The sequence below is a fragment of the Calidris pugnax genome, unplaced genomic scaffold (genome assembly GCF_001431845.1).
Source record: "Calidris pugnax isolate Ruff unplaced genomic scaffold, ASM143184v1 scaffold45, whole genome shotgun sequence".
NCBI classification, from domain to species: domain Eukaryota; kingdom Metazoa; phylum Chordata; class Aves; order Charadriiformes; family Scolopacidae; genus Calidris; species Calidris pugnax.
Window position 1 is genome coordinate 36,011 of NW_015090764.1, and position 18,914 is coordinate 54,924.

At 37.6% G+C, this 18,914-nt stretch overlaps 1 protein-coding gene across 1 annotated transcript in view; it reads left to right on the forward strand.

The window, feature by feature from the left end:
• The window catches only part of BRIP1 (BRCA1 interacting protein C-terminal helicase 1), a 73,219-nt gene that overhangs the window by 35,410 nt on the left and 18,895 nt on the right, over positions 1-18,914 (forward strand). The window contains exons 14-15 of the mRNA XM_014952252.1: positions 7,449-7,608; positions 8,329-8,450. Of these exons, the coding sequence (XP_014807738.1) occupies positions 7,449-7,608; positions 8,329-8,450 (282 nt within the window). The remainder of the gene's footprint in view (positions 1-7,448; positions 7,609-8,328; positions 8,451-18,914) is intronic.

Consider the following 18,914-nt stretch of genomic DNA (forward strand, 5'->3'; position numbering starts at 1 on the left):
TCCAGGCACTTATCTCTTTTCCCTTCAATCTTTTATTCCCATTTCATGACTGTTTACTTTCTTTCTTCTGCTGTTTCCTCTGAGTTCACTTTTAACCACAAAGGACTTGTTTTTCGTTGGGTTTTTGGTTGGTTTTTTTGTTTGTTTGTTCTTTAACTATGGAAATGGCCGTTCCAACCACGTTGCCTTTGTAAACTGTTGGCTCCCCCAAACTGAAGAGTTCCAATAGTCCTAGAGGTCGGTTACCTGTAGGATTCCGGGTCACTTAGTACACTTAGAGGCTTGGCAACCCAAAGAACTTGTGCTAATTCTGTATTTTTGCAAAACATCTCAGCTCTTGAAGAAGTTAGTTTAATACGAGCTGTAATAACAGTATGTAAGTGATGTAAAAAAAAAAGTGGGTGGAGTCTGGCTGGGTACATTCTTCAGGTGTACTTTGAAATAACACAAATTTAAGGCCGCTAATGTTTAAGCGACGTACTATTTATTTAATGACTGAATTTTGGGATTATCACTAATAGAGAGACAGCTTCATTCTTTCATAATAAAACTAGAACGCTCGAGCAGGTAATTAACCATCCCACTGAACAGAGCAGAGCTTTGAGACCAGTGGGAGAGTGCTTTGAACAAAAAGTTACAGCTGTAGCTGACTCAGCAAACTGCATCATCCTGGAAACTTATTAAAGGTAATGCAATACCTATGGAATTAGATACGTTATAAAAACATCTGTGCCTTGAGATCATCAGAGGATTACTTTAGTGGAAAGTATGATGTCTTCCATCCTAACAGCTTAAATTTGCAGAAAGATCTGTCAGAGTGTATAGATTTTTGTTTGGTTGGGGTTTGTTAAGTGTTTTTTGTTTTTTTTTTTTTTACTGAAAGGAAGAGAGGAGGCAGCTGATGCAGATGCAGGTTGAGTTGTCCTGTGATATATAAAGCAACGTGGACTATTTTGGGTTTTGCACACAGTCCAAATGGTGGGAAACATTTTGTAGTAAGACAAGAAAACTCCATTTCATCTTGACATTCACTCTGAATGTAAGAGTTTTCGGTAGATGCAGAGGAGAAAAAAAGCCTCTTATTTGTTTGGCTTTGACACCTGTTACTTTTCTGTCAAGGTACAAGCACTGCATTGAAGCAAAAACACTTGATAAGACTCAATGTATAAATTTGATATCTGCCTCCTCTGCCTCCTCCACTGCTTCCTCCTGTTGCTTAGATAAGATAAAAGCACTGACTGAAGGACTGAGTTGCTCGATGTCTTGATGCAAAACAGAGTTTACGAAATCAGAAGAGAAAGATACAGAAATGAATGTCTTCCGTACTGGAGAAGGTATAAATTACTTTTACATCTCACGTAAAATTTAAAGAAAAGCTATTAAAAATGGTAGGCACGCTGCTGGTGAGGTCTGTCTTAAATAGTATGTTTTTAAAAGACTTTGGTTCATGCACATTCTTAATGACAGATGAAAAAAAATTTGATTAAAAATTTTGGAAAAAGCAAAATTATTTAATGCTATTAATTTTTGTTAGATGTTTGGAGTACTCTAAGTTATTTAGCTTTTCTGGGTTACCGAATCACTTAAAATATCCACCAATTGCAGATTTGCATCTCCCATGGTCTATTTTATGATGTATTTATTCTTTTTTTATAATGTGTCATTGAAATTGAAATGCTGGTAAGACGTTAAGTGTTGCATACTTTGGAAAGGTATAAGACCTTATTAATGTATGTTTAAAATATGCAGGGATACCTGTTTCATTTTCATAAGTTTCAGTGTGACTCAGATGAGAGTGGCAGGAGCACTGGTTCTAAAATTAGAGCACCATGTGTTGGATAAAAGTTTTAGAGTTTGATATAAACGAGTAGGTTTTAGTTTTGTTCCTCATCCTACCTAGTTTTCTAGGCAGTTGGAGTTGCCTTTGGATGCATTTTCCTTACTCTGTGGTTGATTTTGCATACACGGGGGATTTAGAGCCTTTTTCAGGTTGCAGGATTGTGGAAGGGCTGGATGGGGACGGTTCAGTTTGACAGGTTCTCTTGTCTCTCTCTCAATCAAATCACAGTTGCTGAAACGGCTGCTCATCCTGTATGAGGAGAAAGGCACAGCTGGATGTGGGTACATACATCTGCAGCTTCTTAAAATGTTTATGGTGTTGCAAAGCTAAAAAAATAAATCTATAAGACAGTTGCAATGTTACACAGACAAAGAAGCTCTTTAACAAGATAATCTGTAATTTCCTTAGTCTGTGTACTAGGAAAATAAGATGATGCATTTCAGGTTTGTAGGTGTAGAAGTATAGTCTTCTCCATCTGCCGGAGCTTTGGGGGCTCCTTTTATTCCATGTTTGCAATCCCTAATCTCCATGTTCTAGTCTAGATTCCCTTTGGAAAAGCTTGTAAATTCCCTTTGTAATGCTTTGTAATCAGCTGTAGGTATTCAGCAGGGAATGGCCCAGGCCAGTCTTTTCCACTTTGAGTTTCTTGGGATTCTTCAGGTTTTATAAACCATAGCTGGAGATGGTCTTAAGATGCATATATCTATATTACATCTTAAAAAACCAAAACGCAGTTCCATGTAACATGGAATTAAGGGGAAAATGTTTGTATGAGGAGATTTTAGCTGCTTCTAAAACCGTTTGGTGTGAATGTACAATTTTGGTGTCTGTATGTAGCGTGTGCATTAATGGACTGACACTTAAAGATGATGTGGGGGAAAAATGTTTGTATGAGGAGATTTTAGCCGCTTCTAAAACTGATGTCACCTCTTCCTCACTCCGTTTTGTGTGAAAGTACAATTTTGGTGTCTGTATGTAGCATTAATGGACTGACACTTAAAGATGATGTAAGAGTACATCATTGCAGCAGCACCATACGTCTTTGTGTGTCGCTTCTACATGTCAGTGGATTGGATGATAACCCTGTTTTCTGCAAGTGACTGCTCTTTTGAGTCCCAAGTGTAGCAGAGCCCTCTTAGTTCTGCCAAAGCAGAGTCCAGTGTAGTTAATCCTGTTGCTCAGCCTCAGGGTTGGCCAGAGATGTCTATTTTTTCATTTCTGAAGTTTTGTGCTGACTGCGTCTAGAACTTCTATTTGACCCTTCAAACACGTTTCCAGCCCACTGGAGACACGCTTGGATTTGAAGCAGTGCTTATTCAAAAAGAAAATTCTGGTAGCACACACATGAAGAGCTCTGCTTGGGAAAAGGCTTTTAGATCAATGGTAGTCCCGTGGGAATCTCTGACTTTTTGCACTAACAGTGGTGCCAATACTGTGATTTTTTTATTAAGAAAAACCTAATGGCTGTTTCCTTTCTCCTTTCTCCCCCCCTTCATATCTGAATAACAATGAAAAGTGGAACTTCCTATAATTAAAAAAATTATTACATGGAAACAAGATGAAAAAATACCGAAGTTTGGAGAAGTGGGGGTTTTAGTGTATAATGGTGGACTTTTAAGAGGGTTAAAAGATATTTGTGTATATTTTGGGAACCTTGAAATGCCTTTTGTCCAGTTATCATGATATAAATGTATGAGTAGCAATACAACATATAGTTTTAAAGGTGCACAAGAATATACAATATAATTGTAACTTGAGAGTTAATATTTGTTAAACTAGCTAATAAAGCCAGAGATATTTTACTCTGCTGTCAGGTGCTGCTTCGGTCATTCTCCTTCTCATCCTGTGCTGCTCCTGAGCATCCTTTGTATTTTTAAGTGTTCCATTGCTTCCCCAAGCACTTTTTTGGCTGAGGGATTATTTCTGAGATGCCTTTTTGCTCCGCTGGCAAGGTGCGATCCATTCAATACGTGAGTCAATGCTAAAATATTTAAAGAATATTCTTTGTAAAGAAATTTAGTAGCAGGTGCTTGTAGCAGGACAAGAGCGGGGGAACTGTAAAGCAGAATAAGTAACTCATCATGTTACAGTGTTTTCTCTTAGACCCTCCCTCACCTCAGGTAATTGCTACTTGGAAAATCACTGTCAGGAGGTAATGAATACTGCACAAAATGTGCGTTCCCAGCAACTTGATTGCTGCAAGTTAACGTCTCAACTTCGTTAAGATGCTGGAAATTACAATGAACTTGCCTTAGGGTAAAACACATTAAACAAATCTTTGGTCTTGCTTCATGACATGGGAAACCCCTAATGCAGTTTTTGGCACTGAATAAAACGAAGCGGCAAATGGAAAGGGGCAAGGCTTTTCCTACATGGACACAGAATGAGAGGATTTTCCCTGGGAGTGCAATGAAAACGTTGAGAAAACGGTTTCCCCCATTCCCAAACTTCAAGAGTGCTTCAAAAACTGCCTAAAAAAGGGGATGCTGACAAAGGGGAATGGTGAATCTAAATCCTGAGCTGATAGTTTCCATGGATCATAGCTCACAGGTGCCTTTGAGTTGCAGAAAGGGAAAAAAGGAAAAAGCTATCAAAGTAAACATCCTTCAGTGCATGGGAAGATGACAGATTCTTTCTAACAAGATTTTCTGCTCTCCTGGAGGAAGACCATTTGTTAATAAACCATTTGAGAATCCATTTTTAAGGGATTTAATAAAATATACACAGACTGCCTTCCACTGCAGAAACTATTATTCCCTTGGGTAGAAAAAGTGACTGACTGTGGGCATTAATGGTTGCTTCCTGTGATTCCTGGCATTATATCTTGCTCCCATTTGCACTTTTTCAACCCGAAGTGAAATATTTTTTTATGAGAAACCTGCGCTTGGTTCCTAGCTCTTAGGAAGCGTGTGTGTGTGTTCTATATTTTATTTATTTCTATTCAGTCATGTCCGTAATTCTCGTCGTTTTAGTGTCTGTGCCTATAGCATGGCTATTGTGTGTGTTTGTGCATATTTTCCTGGGTCCAGAAAAGTTTCCATATCTCACAAACTCCATTAAGTGGAAGAGGTAATAGCTTTTGTGTGAATTAAATGAATTGTTCCATTCTTGCCAAAGATTTTCATGAATAATTCACCTGTTTCCATCAAAAATTGTAGATTTTTCTATTGTGAAGGTTGCTGTCAATTAAAAAAGGAACTTGAACCTATTATGGTCTCATAGATCCTTCCCTGGAGGGACTGGGTAACCCACAAAAGAGAAAAGATGTTTTCTTATGAATTTGGAGGAAGGTTTTCTACTGCCATCTTTCCAACTATGAATTTAAGTTCTACTTCTTTCGAGTAGGAGAGAAATACAGTGGCATTGAGGGATTAAGTAATTTTGGTAGGGAATCTTGCTGTTTCTGAGACTGTCAATGGGCTTTGGTTCTCTTAAATTAGGAAAACAAGGGTGTGTTTGTGAAAACTACCAGTTGATTTCAGTGGCTGAGATGAGGAGGAGGAGGAAGTCAGGGACAAGTGACCCTTAGAAGTCAAAGCATGGATAGTTTTATGTATGTAAATGTAAAATTCAGTTATATCCCAAATATGTCCTGTCTGTGTTCTCTTCCTGCGAGGTAAACAGCAGGTAGGGCTGGCCGGGAGCTCAGCACAGACTGCGCAGTGAATGCCCAGGCAGACATTAGTTTCACAGAAGAAAGAATGAAATCTGGAAAGCTAATAATATTACAGCCACTGGCAGCTCTAACAGATCCCAAATGGATGTACTTACAGGCATAAATTGTTTGATTCTTTTCTTTACCAGAATTATCTCCATATGATATCCAAGAACTGAAGAGACAGTGGCAGGCTGGGGACGGCAAGATGGACACTCATTGCTCGGTCATAGTATTACGACCTTTTATATAAAAAGAGATTACAGACAGGATGCTGCCAGGAAATGACAGGGCTGGTAGAGAAAGGGACAAACAGTAGGACAGACACATTTAGAGAGAGAGATGATTTATTCGACAGTAACATCTGCGTGTGGAGGAAACTGTTCCTACTGTTCACACTCTGTGCTTGCTTGAGAGTGGTGTCGCGTAGGTAGTAAGCAAGTGTCATTCCCTGAGACTCACTGGCTTGAACAAAGCTGGTGAAAATTCAGGAATAATGTAGTACTTGTCCCCTCTGAACCACGTGGACCTTGAAAGGAACCGATCCAAACACTCAACATCAGAGAATAAGCTCAGATCTTTAATGCTGAGAACGTGAAATACGCAAGGGTTCTTGTAACAGTTTCCTACAAATTTGCAGGTGTTCTCCCTGTGAACTCAAATGTGACAGCAATTAGTTACCATCATTTCTGCTTCACAATAACACTTAAACTGTATATTTGGACACGGGACAGATTAAATTTGTAACACACAAACCATTCCAGACCCTGAGATCTTGGCTGGAGCACATCAGGAAGGGAAGGAGGTTGGAGTCAAAGGACGCTGTGGCTTTTTGAGCAATGAACTGTGGCAGGGGCAGGTTCCAGATGGAGCAGTTTACGTAGCCTGAAGCAAAATACTCAGAAAGTCTTTGGTGAGTGGAGTTGAGGGAAATACAGACAAATTAAGAGCATAACCCTTATTACAGAATGTATGAATTTAAAATCTCTGTATGTATGAAGCTCAGTAACAGTTCTGCACAACTGTTAACAGTACGGTAATGGACAGCGAGAATGAAATGAAGTGTTTACTTCTGTCCACTGAACAAGATCTACTCAGTTCCTTCTAAAATGTATTGGTTGCCTTGCTCTTGTCTTGAGGGCAATGCTGTGCACTTCAGACAGCCATGGCAGGTGAAGGAGTGACTTTTTTGCTCCTTTTCTTGATAAAATTCAGCCTAGAAATTGATGAGAAAAGGGCATGTGATGATTGCCGACTGCAAAATGATCCCCACCTGTCCGACTTCAGTTTCTGTGGAAATTTTAGACTTTGCTTTTTGTAATACCATACACATTTTCATTATGTTTGAACTAAATGTGGAACAAGCTTATTTGCTTGTAAGATTTGAACATGTACTGGAGTAAAATGTGCGCCGTTCAGAATCTGGCAGATAGAACAAAGCTGAGAGGCCCTTCAAGAAGCAGAGGAGGCCGTTGATAAATCCTATGTCAATACCTCCTCCCTCAACTTATCTATGTAAATTTTAAAATATTGAAATATGTTTGAAAGTTAAAAGTATAAAGGCTTGTTTCAAATTAATTTAGCATTTGCTTCCGGTTTTACTTACGGATCTCTTACTTGGTAATTAGAAAAACAGGTAATTTCTTTGAATGACATTTCTCTTGCTTTGAGGAATTCCGGAGGATGCTTTTTAGTGACTGCTCTTATAGATTTAGAGAGTTGTACTTTGATAACTCAAAATCTGCACTGTCTCTAATTAGCAAAACTAGTGGCTACCATGTTTGCAAAGTGTTGCATGGCTATGGAACAATGTAGGGAAATTTGTATTCATAAATCCAAAACCTGAATAATCTAATTTCCCAAAAATAATTGTCTATGTGTGCTTTATTTGGATGGTTCAAGTGATTGACCTTTCATTACAGCTCTTCCTGATTTTTTTCTGTTTGTTTTCAGCTGTTGGACAAATTAAAAGATCGCTGGATGCACACCGGCTTGTGGAGGAACCTGGAGCTGGTGAAGACAGTCATTGTGGAGCCTCAAGGAGGGGCAAAGAGTGACTTTGATGAACTGCTGAAAATATACTATGATGCAATCAAATGTAAAGGAGAAAAAGGTACGTTCTTCAGACATACAAAATAGTTGTTACAGACTCTTCAAGTTAAAAAAAAATCTTAATATGCTTAACAATTAGAATAAGGTGTGGATAAACGGTTAAATTAGCCTGAGCTTAGTAAGTTATTGTGATAAATGAGGAAGACTGACTGCTATTTATACCATTGCATGAGAATATAGAGAAGTGTAGGATGATGCATAGTCCTAACAGTGGTGTTCAAGAGGCAGTGAGCTGTGTAAGGGTGTGCAGTTGTGTGTCCAGTGGGGCTCAGAGCGTCTTCTCAAAGAATCAAACTTACAGTGTGTTGCATAGCTGTCATTTGCCATCTTATATTACAGCCACTATAACATTTCTCCTCAAAATATTTAATTTAGTGGAAAGAATAAAGAATGATAATATCTCAAACAATAAGTAGCATGATTTTTTTAGTGCAAAATTAAGATTTAAATTTAAAATTTTGTTGTGTTGCATACGGTTCTTGCATAATGAAGAACTGTTCTGATTTTGCTAGCTGATAATCAAAATCACAACAGTATTGATAAAAGCAGAGTTACTCATCCCTCTATAAAAATACAGACTTCTTTATTATCCACTCACCTTTTCCAGACTGATACACGGTGTATTATACTATATTACGTTTAGTGCTTTAAAAGATGTTGGTGAAACTTTCTTCTGCTGTGACTGGGAATGATTTGTATGTTCCTCTCTGGCTTGTTTAAGATGGAGCCCTCCTTATAGCCGTGTGCAGAGGAAAAGTTAGTGAAGGCTTGGATTTCTGTGATGAGAATGCCCGGGCAGTTATAACCATAGGTATTCCGTTTCCAAATGTGAAAGACCTTCAGGTAGGATAATAATTGAAAGACTTTATACTTTATTTTTATGTCATGTTTAAAACACCAAATATGCACAAAATATTTTTTTCTACATATTTACCTCTGGACTGTGCTCGATCTCATTTGAATGCTGGAGATATTTAAAATTTTTGTCTGACATTGTTAGAGAAGACTCTTGCATTAATGAGCATTTTAACAACTTCATACTCTGCCAAGCAACAGTCCATGTTTCTGTTTTCACCTGTTTTGATGCACCGAAACTTACATCATTTGTATAGAAATTAAATTACTTCCTGACTTTTTACCTTTGTGGGGCATTTGGATGTGAAGGTCTAGGATAAACACTGGGAAAATACGACTTTAAATAAGGCGTTCGGATCAATCAAAAGATTCTTTCAGAAAATAGGTGGAAAGATAAAGGTAGTTATAGTGTAAAATAATAACATAATGAAGCAAAGTATTTCACACACTAGATCATTACTGATTGCAGGAAATCACCTTTCCAATTACTGTTGCCTTCTTTCTCCTCAAAATATTTAATTTAGTGGAAAGAATAAAGAATGATAATATCTCAAACAATAAGTAGCATGATTTTTTTAGTGCAAAATTAAGATTTAAATTTAAAATTTTGTTGTGTTGCATACGGTTCTTGCATAATGAAGAACTGTTCTGATTTTGCTAGCTGATAATCAAAATCACAACAGTATTGATAAAAGCAGAGTTACTCATCCCTCTATAAAAATACAGACTTCTTTATTATCCACTCACCTTTTCCAGACTGATACACGGTGTATTATACTATATTACGTTTAGTGCTTTAAAAGATGTTGGTGAAACTTTCTTCTGCTGTGACTGGGAATGATTTGTATGTTCCTCTCTGGCTTGTTTAAGATGGAGCCCTCCTTATAGCCGTGTGCAGAGGAAAAGTTAGTGAAGGCTTGGATTTCTGTGATGAGAATGCCCGGGCAGTTATAACCATAGGTATTCCGTTTCCAAATGTGAAAGACCTTCAGGTAGGATAATAATTGAAAGACTTTATACTTTATTTTTATGTCATGTTTAAAACACCAAATATGCACAAAATATTTTTTTCTACATATTTACCTCTGGACTGTGCTCGATCTCATTTGAATGCTGGAGATATTTAAAATTTTTGTCTGACATTGTTAGAGAAGACTCTTGCATTAATGAGCATTTTAACAACTTCATACTCTGCCAAGCAACAGTCCATGTTTCTGTTTTCACCTGTTTTGATGCACCGAAACTTACATCATTTGTATAGAAATTAAATTACTTCCTGACTTTTTACCTTTGTGGGGCATTTGGATGTGAAGGTGTAGGATAAACACTGGGAAAATACGACTTTAAATAAGGCGTTCGGATCAATCAAAAGATTCTTTCAGAAAATAGGTGGAAAGATAAAGGTAGTTATAGTGTAAAATAATAACATAATGAAGCAAAGTATTTCACACACTAGATCATTACTGATTGCAGGAAATCACCTTTCCAATTACTGTTGCCTTCTTTAGTGTAACTATCTGTATGGCACTTCCCACTGAAACAGAAAGTGGAATTGTAAGCCTTTTCCAAGGTAATGCTGCTTTATTAGCTTGCAGTTTTGGGGTTTGAAATTATGACAGAATGGAACCTCTTCCTGGATACTGAGGTCATTGCTCTCTTGGTTATTCAAGCTTCACCTACTTTTAGGCAAAAAACTTCTAAGTGCCTTCTAAAGATAGTATCCTGAAGTGCCTCCAATTAAAGGAATTTGAGACTTTTTGGTTTTTTCAGTAATTTTCAGGCTGAATTAGCATCCTGCTTCTTCTTTCCTTTTGACTTCAGCAGGACTTGTCTTATGGATAGATGATGTTCCACTAGAACAGGCACTTCCTAGTTGAAGCCAGGCATTCATAAAGGAAGAGAAATCCAATGAATATGAAAAAAATAGTTTCTAGACTTTCTTTCTACTTACTGAGAGAGAACATTTATTATTTGCTAGTTTGTAAGACCACTTATTTTTTAGAGGTCTGGGCGTGCCACTTCGGTAGTCACCCAGTTGCTGGCAAACTTCTTCCCAGTGATAAAGCTACTGCTTTATCTTATGTTTGCCTTTTAGAGCTTCTTGGGCCTACTTTGTGAAGCTAAGAAACAAAGTGAAGTATCACAGAATAACTGACTACCCAGGAACAGCTGGATTCTGGTTATTAGTGATGCCAAATCAAACAAGAAAATTGTGGGTTTGCACTTGAAAGCCCAAACAGACTCAGCTTTGGGTTTAGAGATGTGTTCTGAGCTTAAGTGAACTACCAAAGACTTCTTTGTTGTCTGCAGCGTGCACCTAATTACAGCCTGGGTGGAAAAAACCCACATCCTATAAGGACTCATAAGGTTATATTGGTGGTGGCTGCCTGCTGCAATGCTCTTTCAGTGCCTGAATAACTGTCTTGAAGCACTTAGCCCCTGTGTTTTTTATCTTAGTAAAATATAATACACTGGAGTTGAGTATAAAAACATTTACATTCAAAGAATACTTAGCACCCTTTCTAGAGTTAGAAATACTTTGTTTTAGAAGCACGCGCTGAAATGATATTTTGGAAATACTTGGTCTGTAGGAAGCTGGAACTCTTACAAGTTACTTCAAATGATTTCCAGAAAGTCAGTATTTTCGTGTTCTAAATGTTACAGAGTTAAATTGAAAAGAATGTGTCAAGAGTGAATTATGTTTGCAGTGGATTATGTTCCTTAAGATTAAAACAGTGTATTTGATTTTTACCTGGAGTTCAACAAAATATGTAATATAATAGAATCACAGGCAGCACATCCCATTAGTGATAACTAAATTCCAAAAAATCAGTGTTGTGTTAAACTATATTTTTTAATTAGACTGAAAAAACCTCTAAATTTTTAAGTAGGGATAGAAACACTGGCTGCCAAATTGCAGGCGGCGAAAGGTTTGAGTGTGTATATTTAGATATGGTAATGCACAAAGCTCTGCAGTGATCAATTCTAGATGAGAGGAGGGCACGCACCGGTCTCTCGGCATCAGATTTGAGGAGCTGTCTGGTGCGTGGCAGCTCTCCTAGAATAGTGCTGGGGGAATTGGGCTTTATTGTAAATGTGTCTTTTGCTCAAGAACTTGGATCCGAAGCGGTATCTGGCTGGCAGTACTTCCCTTAAATTGAACCATGTTTTGTTTTATCCAAGGCTTTAGTTTATCAGATACCCCAAAAAGTTCTGGATTCGTGCACTTTTGTTTTACTGGTTGAGCTTAATTTCCGTGCAGAAGGATAGAGTGAAGGATAGTCACTCTGTTTGCTGAAGAAGATTAATTAGTAGCTTTGTAGAAACGTAAGCATAGATACAAAAGAAATTCAGAAGATTAAGCATCTTTTTCAATGGCACGTCAGCTCAGGAAAGGACTTGAAACTATATTTTTAAGGAAAACTGGCTGTTGATAGTGAAGATTGGCATGTAAAATTGAAAATATAAAGAGAGCAGGGGAGGGAGAATGGGACAAGACACCACTTTTCACCTGAAACTATTCTTTTCGTACGTTTCTGGTAGAGCTAATCCATTATACTGAGAAGATCTGAATTCTCCCTTCCAAGAAAAACTGAGTGGTTTTCTTTTAGGGTGACTGATTTTATTTTAAATGTTTTTCCTATTGGAATTCTTTTTTCTTCCTGTGTTTAGAAGAATCCAGATTTTTAAGCACTAGAGGACACTGTACAGTTTGGGTTTTTTGTAGTATTTTTGAATGCGTTAAGTTCCCAAACTAAACACTTAAATTTTATAGGATAGTTATATTTGCTGTTTTGATGCAGTTGGTTAATGTTTCTTTAGGTTTTGTAGCTAACCTGAAAATGGATTAAAACCTGAAAATTTTGAAACTTCCAACTTTGAAGAAAATTCAAAACACAGTGACACAAGTCAAGTTAGATCTCTATAGACATAGAATTATGAACACAGGTACATCTGTTGCTTTTATATAGCAATAGGTGCTTAGAAGATATACCAAACAAAGAAACTGGTAAAATGATTAATAATGACATCGCTTTCAAAATAGGAAATGCAAGAGATTAACAATTCCCTTGGAATATCCATGAATGTTATACTTCTGGGATTGGTTTAAATCACTAAAAAGTGCTCTGCTTCTACATGAAAATGCACTTGCCTGTCTGCTTTTTTGGGTTAATAAAAGTCCTCTTAAGACTCAATTCCATAACCCCTTACTCCTGCACACAGCTTTTACTTGTGTGAGTAATCCCTTTAATACTTCTAGGACTGAGCATGATCACAAGGGTTTGTAGAATTGTACCTTTGGAGACCAATATTTTACATTGGCAGTTTGATGTTGGCTCATCTCCACTAATATTATTTGTCTGTGATCAACCTGCTTTCTAAATATGTTTTATGATTTGTAACTCGATGCTAATACCAGTGAACTGTAATATTAGAGAACATAAATAATGTGACAGAAAAAGATGTGTAATCCCAGATACATGTTATCTGATGCGAACATACTATTCATTAACTTCTGTTATATATTTTGAATCGTAGCGTTTTTGGATCCAGACATTGGTCTTTATATGGGCAAGAAACTCATTGTCAAGTGTGATGTATAATATCCAATTTTATTTTCTCCATATGTTTGTGCTAAACATATGCCACAACTTCTGGTATTAAACGGCAAGTATTGGGTCTCCTTAAGTAACTGTATGCTTTTATAAGTTACATTATTTTCTGTAGAACCTTTAAAGAATATAGCTTAGTTTCTTTTCCAGTTGCCTCTTTAAAAATTTGAGATACGTAGTATCTTCCATTCACTCCTTTCCACAAAGGGAAGAGTCTAAATCACTTTGTTGTAGTATCTTCCGTTCACTCTCCACAAAGGGAAGAGTCTAAATCACTTTGTCAGTGTTAGAAAGAAATGATTAAGGCTCAGAAGTGTACTTGATAATAAACAATGCTGATTTTATAAAGAGAGGTCAAAACCCTAATTCTGTGTTATTGAAAATGGTGTCACATTGCTGAAGAATCGGGTTGCTTAAGCAAAATATATAAAAGAAACGTTAAAGTATTGCTTAAAGCTATGGTACTCTCAATGGTAGGGTTTGGCTCTAGTAAAGCAGGAAAATTTATTTCAGAGCCAAAAATGACTTCTTTGGCTGTGACCAGGATTTCCTCTGCCCACCTCTGGGACCTGAAACTGGAGGTAGGAAAATCTGATTTTGGAGCCAAGTGTGACTTGTTTAGTTCAAGTCATAATTTACTGTTCTTACCTTGGGGACCTAAAAATAAAGAAACTTGCTATGAAATGTTGATAATGGGCAACTCTGAAGTGCAAGCATTAAGCTAACTTTCCCAGAGAGCATTTCTTCACTTCCACCTTTCCAGATGCTTTTGATCGTGGTACAGTAGAGTGTACTTAATCATGTAACAGCTAAGAGAACTTTACCAAAATATAGAGGAAAATGCAGTCAAGCCCTTCTACAGCAGTAGATGTGCAAGGAAAATAAACTTGATAAGGGCAGGATTTCTGTGCGGGGACATTACTTGAGAACTGCAGCTTTTTTGCTGTTAATGAGAAGTATTTCCCATAGCTGCTATGGGGTGAATATGAACTATGAAGGCAAATACTTTCTTTATTGTTTCCAGCAGCATAATTTGGGAAACATGATGGAACACATCATTTCATTACAATTTTCTGGGTTACGTGTTACTTAATGATACAAAGAATTTGCAACTAGCGGGCTGAAGTTTCTTTCCCTTTTCTTGAGGGCTCAACAAATTGAGCTATTTGTACCATTTAAAAATAATGGCATTTATCTGAATATATGAGTTAATTTCTAGTCCTTGTGGCAACTTTTAAGCCTATATATGCTTTTTCTTCATTGAAAGGAGAAAGTATCTGGTGCTGGATAAATGGTTGCTGAAATAATTCATTTCTTGCTTCCTATATTCTAGGAAAAGAAAAATTTCAAAGAAAATGATTGTTATTTTAGATGTTTAACCTGAATTGAGAAACGTATTATGCAGTGTATGAGTTCTGTCATAGCTTTGCATCACTTATATAATATCTTCTTATTAAAAAGAAAGTATTGTTTTAAAATATGGGCAAACTAGCACAGAAAATTACATGTTCTGGGAAGGTCATTGTTCTATTTTTCTTCAGTAGAATTTGATAATTCACAGTGAAGTTAAGAATTTTCTTAGAGACTGACTCTTCTGTTACTGATGGGATTGTTTTAGGCTGAATATTTCTTAGCAACTTTGCCACAACTTTCCAGTCAAATCTGACATTCATTGTAGAAGCCTTGAGACACAGTGTGTGCTGTCATTTTCAGTGTGATTTAAATGTTTGTAAGAAGTGACTGAATTTTTTGTTTGTTTGATTGTCTATATTAATAGCTGTCTAAAACCAAGCCACTTTTACTTCCTTCTTCACTACATTACTGTGAAAAAAATTAGAAATATAAAGTGGGGAGCAGAAAAGCATTTATGGAACTTTCACAGGAATGCCAAACATTGTGGTATGTTATTTATTGAATGTTCTCAGGGGAAATACTGAATAAGGTAAAAATGCAATGTGTGTGTGTGTCAGTGTATGTACACATAAACACACACACGCTTGTGCTTCTTCCATGCCCTACTTCATATTCAATTCTATTGTGTGTTTTAATTGCAAAGTAGCTTTTTGAGCCAATAAAGGCTGTAAGTAAGAAATACACTTACAGCACTGAGATGTACAATGCAATGCAGCAAGCGTCTTGGTGTTAAATAACTATGATTGAGACAATATACTTCTGCTTTGGTGTCATTCAGCCTGCACTGGTCTTGGCTTGCAGCAGTACACTGGAAATGATTTCAGTCTGCTGTGACACTGCTTACCAAGGGGTGATGCAGTGTGAGGCTGCAGAATCCCATCATAACGAGACGACTGGCTGGATATTGCAGGTCTTCATCACTTTCTTTTTTTTCCCCCTTCTCCCCAGAGGAAGCTGTCAGGAGGTATAGGTACCTGTGTTACAAAAACCCAAGCAATGCAGTAAATACATTGGTGGTGGGGCAATTTCTTACATGAGTTTGAAGCAGTAAGGTATCTCAAAAACCTTTCACTTCCCACTTTTCCAGAAATAAGAATGGTTGTGAAAAGTCACAGCTACCCACACTCTTCTCACATGCAATAGAACTAATTTAGGAAAAAAAACATTGATGGGTAGAGGCTTAATTTAGGGGAGTAGCTGTAAAATGCTGTGGAATGTAGCACTCCTGCAGCTAAGAAAGGTAACATTTAAGTTACCTTAGCATGTAGGACTAGAGGATGGCATTTTTCTTCTACTGTTGCAAGGCTAATGTCAATATGTTGGCACAGATCACAGAAATCATCCCTGAATTTATCTGGAAGTTAAGCCTTTGGATAAATAATACAGCAAATCAAAACTTTCCCTTTACGTTGAATAGTTTACTTTTCTGATCCATAAAAAAATTCCAAAGTGATTTTCTTGTGTTTATCTTGTCCTTAGCAAGTAGTGGTGACCTTTAAGTTTTTACTTTACTGTCAAAGTATGTTGAAAGCTTTAAAAGTGAAGCTATCACCTTAGGGATTTGTAAGGATGACTGACACTTACCACTTCACCTCAGCCGCAGCGGCACCGAGCGCAGGCAGCAGCGTTGGACCTCAAGGGAAGCTGTTTGATTTTTTTCACTTCTGCTTCACTGGAAATGGATTGAATTTTCTCTTCAGAGGAGAGTTTTGGTTGCATTAGATTTTAATCAAGTCACTTGTTCGCAGTCCCTCCAAGCCTACAAGATTGAGATGAGTAGATGGGCCTGGGGTGAATGTGCTACAAGATTTGTCAAACCGTAAAACTTCCAGATCTCGGAGCTGCCACATGGTGTAGTTGACAATACTGGAAGTGTTCGGCGGTTACAACATTACATAAGCTTCCCATCTAACACTGGGATTAAGAGTGAGACTACTGAGGAAGCATTTAGACATAAAACACCTTGTGAATTCAAAATAAGTGAAATACGGCTTTGCATGAAGGGGTAGCACTGTGTTTCTGCCCCAGAAGATGCCATTGGCTGGGTAGTAGACTCTAATGGACAGGAGGTTTCTGCCAGGTGGTTTGCCTTTACTTTTTTAAGTCATATCTCATATGGGGAAACAAGATATCAGTGTTTATCTGTATATAGTTTCTTTCATGCCACTTCCATGTCTTTTTTTTACCCCCCCAGTTTTAATAACTTTTCATAGTTTTGATTAAACCTTCATTGAAGCACCAGACATTGCACTGTTCAAATCCCCTGGGTGCTCAGGATCTTTTCAGGTGCACTGCTCGGATGCAACAGCCTGCAAGACGTGCCTGCTCTGAGATGGAGGTCTGCAGAGATGTTATTTCTTTATTTAATTTGCTATTATCAGAGCCAGGCAAATTTTCAAGAGCGCATAGAGATGTTCAGGCAGAAAAGGTCACTTGCACTATTTTTAAGCTTTCGTGGCTTTGATGCAGGAGCTGTTGGTTTGAGTTGGTGGCTCTGGAAGGGGCAGATGCTGGAGGGCAGTAGGTGCCTCCTGGTGATTCAGCTGCTACAGAGACTTGTAGGATGGAGCTGTGAATGGAGCATCTTGAGGAAAATTGAGCAGTACAAAGTATTGATCATGTCACTGGCTGATAATGTCTTATTCACAGTTTAGAGGGGGTTTTTTTTGTTGCTTTTTAAAGAAATACAGTATTTCCATAGATAAAAAGCAGAAGGGTGTGTTGTGTTTGTGTCTGGTCACCATCTTTAGGTATATGAGAAGGTTAGAATGGCCTCAATAAATTATAATCATATACAGAATCTAGTTTGAAAAGATATGAAATAAGCAAATGCTTATTACCTATACTGTTTCATACGTATTAACACTGCACTTGGAGTGCTTGGAGTCTTTAAAGATAGAGCCCTGCCATAGTATCGTTTTCCTTTGGGCTAATAAATTGGGAGATTGTGTTTAGATAGTGCTTTTAGCAGGTCCACTGAGGAGTGAGGAAGTTTGAAGCATATTCTATGACTCACCCAGGTCTTTACACGTGCATTATTTAGTCTTAAATCTCACAGACGTTGTTACTGCTTTTTGAAGTGAGGAGGGGGAAAGTTAAATGCTTCACTATTTAATGCTACTTCCATTTAAGGATTTTCAGATGTAAAAGAAAAGAAATGGGGTTTCATGTCTTTTACTTCCCCGCACTTAAAAACTTTTATGATTGCTTGGCATTCGTCAGGCGGAAAGTAGATGGCAAGTATGTTCTTGAAGAATTCTAATTATTGCTATTTCAGGTGGAAGAGAGACTCTAAACTGGACACATGAGGTTTTTAGGATGGTAGATTTGCTTAAAAACCATTTTTATGTCTTTTTTGGGGGGGGGATGGAAGCATGGAATGACCACCTGGTATTTTGTGCCTGTTTGTTTTTAGGAGAGGGGAATTAGTAGACGTTAAACATGAATGTGTCTTTTAAAGTTTTTTTTTCGATGATATGAGCAATGGTCTTTGTTTTCATTACTATTTTTCCTCTCATAAAACCAGAGAAACAAGCCACTGGAATGCCAAAAAAACATTTATATCCATTTTCTGACTTTTATTTCCATGGAGAATAGATGGAGGAGAGCGCTGAGGAGCGAAGGGCATGAGTTTACACACGTGTGTGTGTGTGTGTAGCTGTACCTACCTACACGTGTGTGTGTGTGTGTGTTTTGACATAGTTCCAGATTTATTTGCTTTTTTCCTTTCAGGAATTGTATCTTTCTTTAACCTGGGCTGTCACAACACTGCGAAGGGTTAGTGTAAAGAGAAGTGCAGGTTTGGATGAGCTCTCTGTGTAACTGCCTACAGCAGTGCCGTTGTGTTCAGGAGATTCTGTCTTTAGACTTCTGGGGAATCTTTGACATAGTTCCACATTTATTTGCTTTTTTCCTTTCAGGAATTGTATCTTTCTTTAACCTGGGCTGTCACAACACTGCGAAGGGTTAGTGTAAAGAGAAGTGCAGGTTTGGATGAGCTCTCTGTGTACCTGCCTACAGCAGTGCCGTTGTGTTCAGGAGATTCTGTCTTTAGACTTCTGGGGAATCTGGTTTGTAATCCCACAGGTGACAAACTGCAGGTCACTTTGAATCTGCTAGAGAAAATAGGAGACAGTGGAAGATGAATGTGAAGTCGTGTCTTGTCAAAGAACAGGTCTCAATATAGCACTACATTTGGTTAAATAAAGCAATATATAGTTCATAAGAGATTGATATTTGTATCCCTTGCTGTTAAATATAACCACGTTTATGTTAATTTTGAATAAATCTATTGCTGAAAGGCAATCTGCAAGCTTCAGAATCTGAATTTGCAGGTTATTTTGGGTTCAGAAACAAGCTCTAGTTGCTGAGGCTGGTCTTCTGAGCTTTGTGTCATAAGCTACGTGATATTGTCTATGGTCATCAC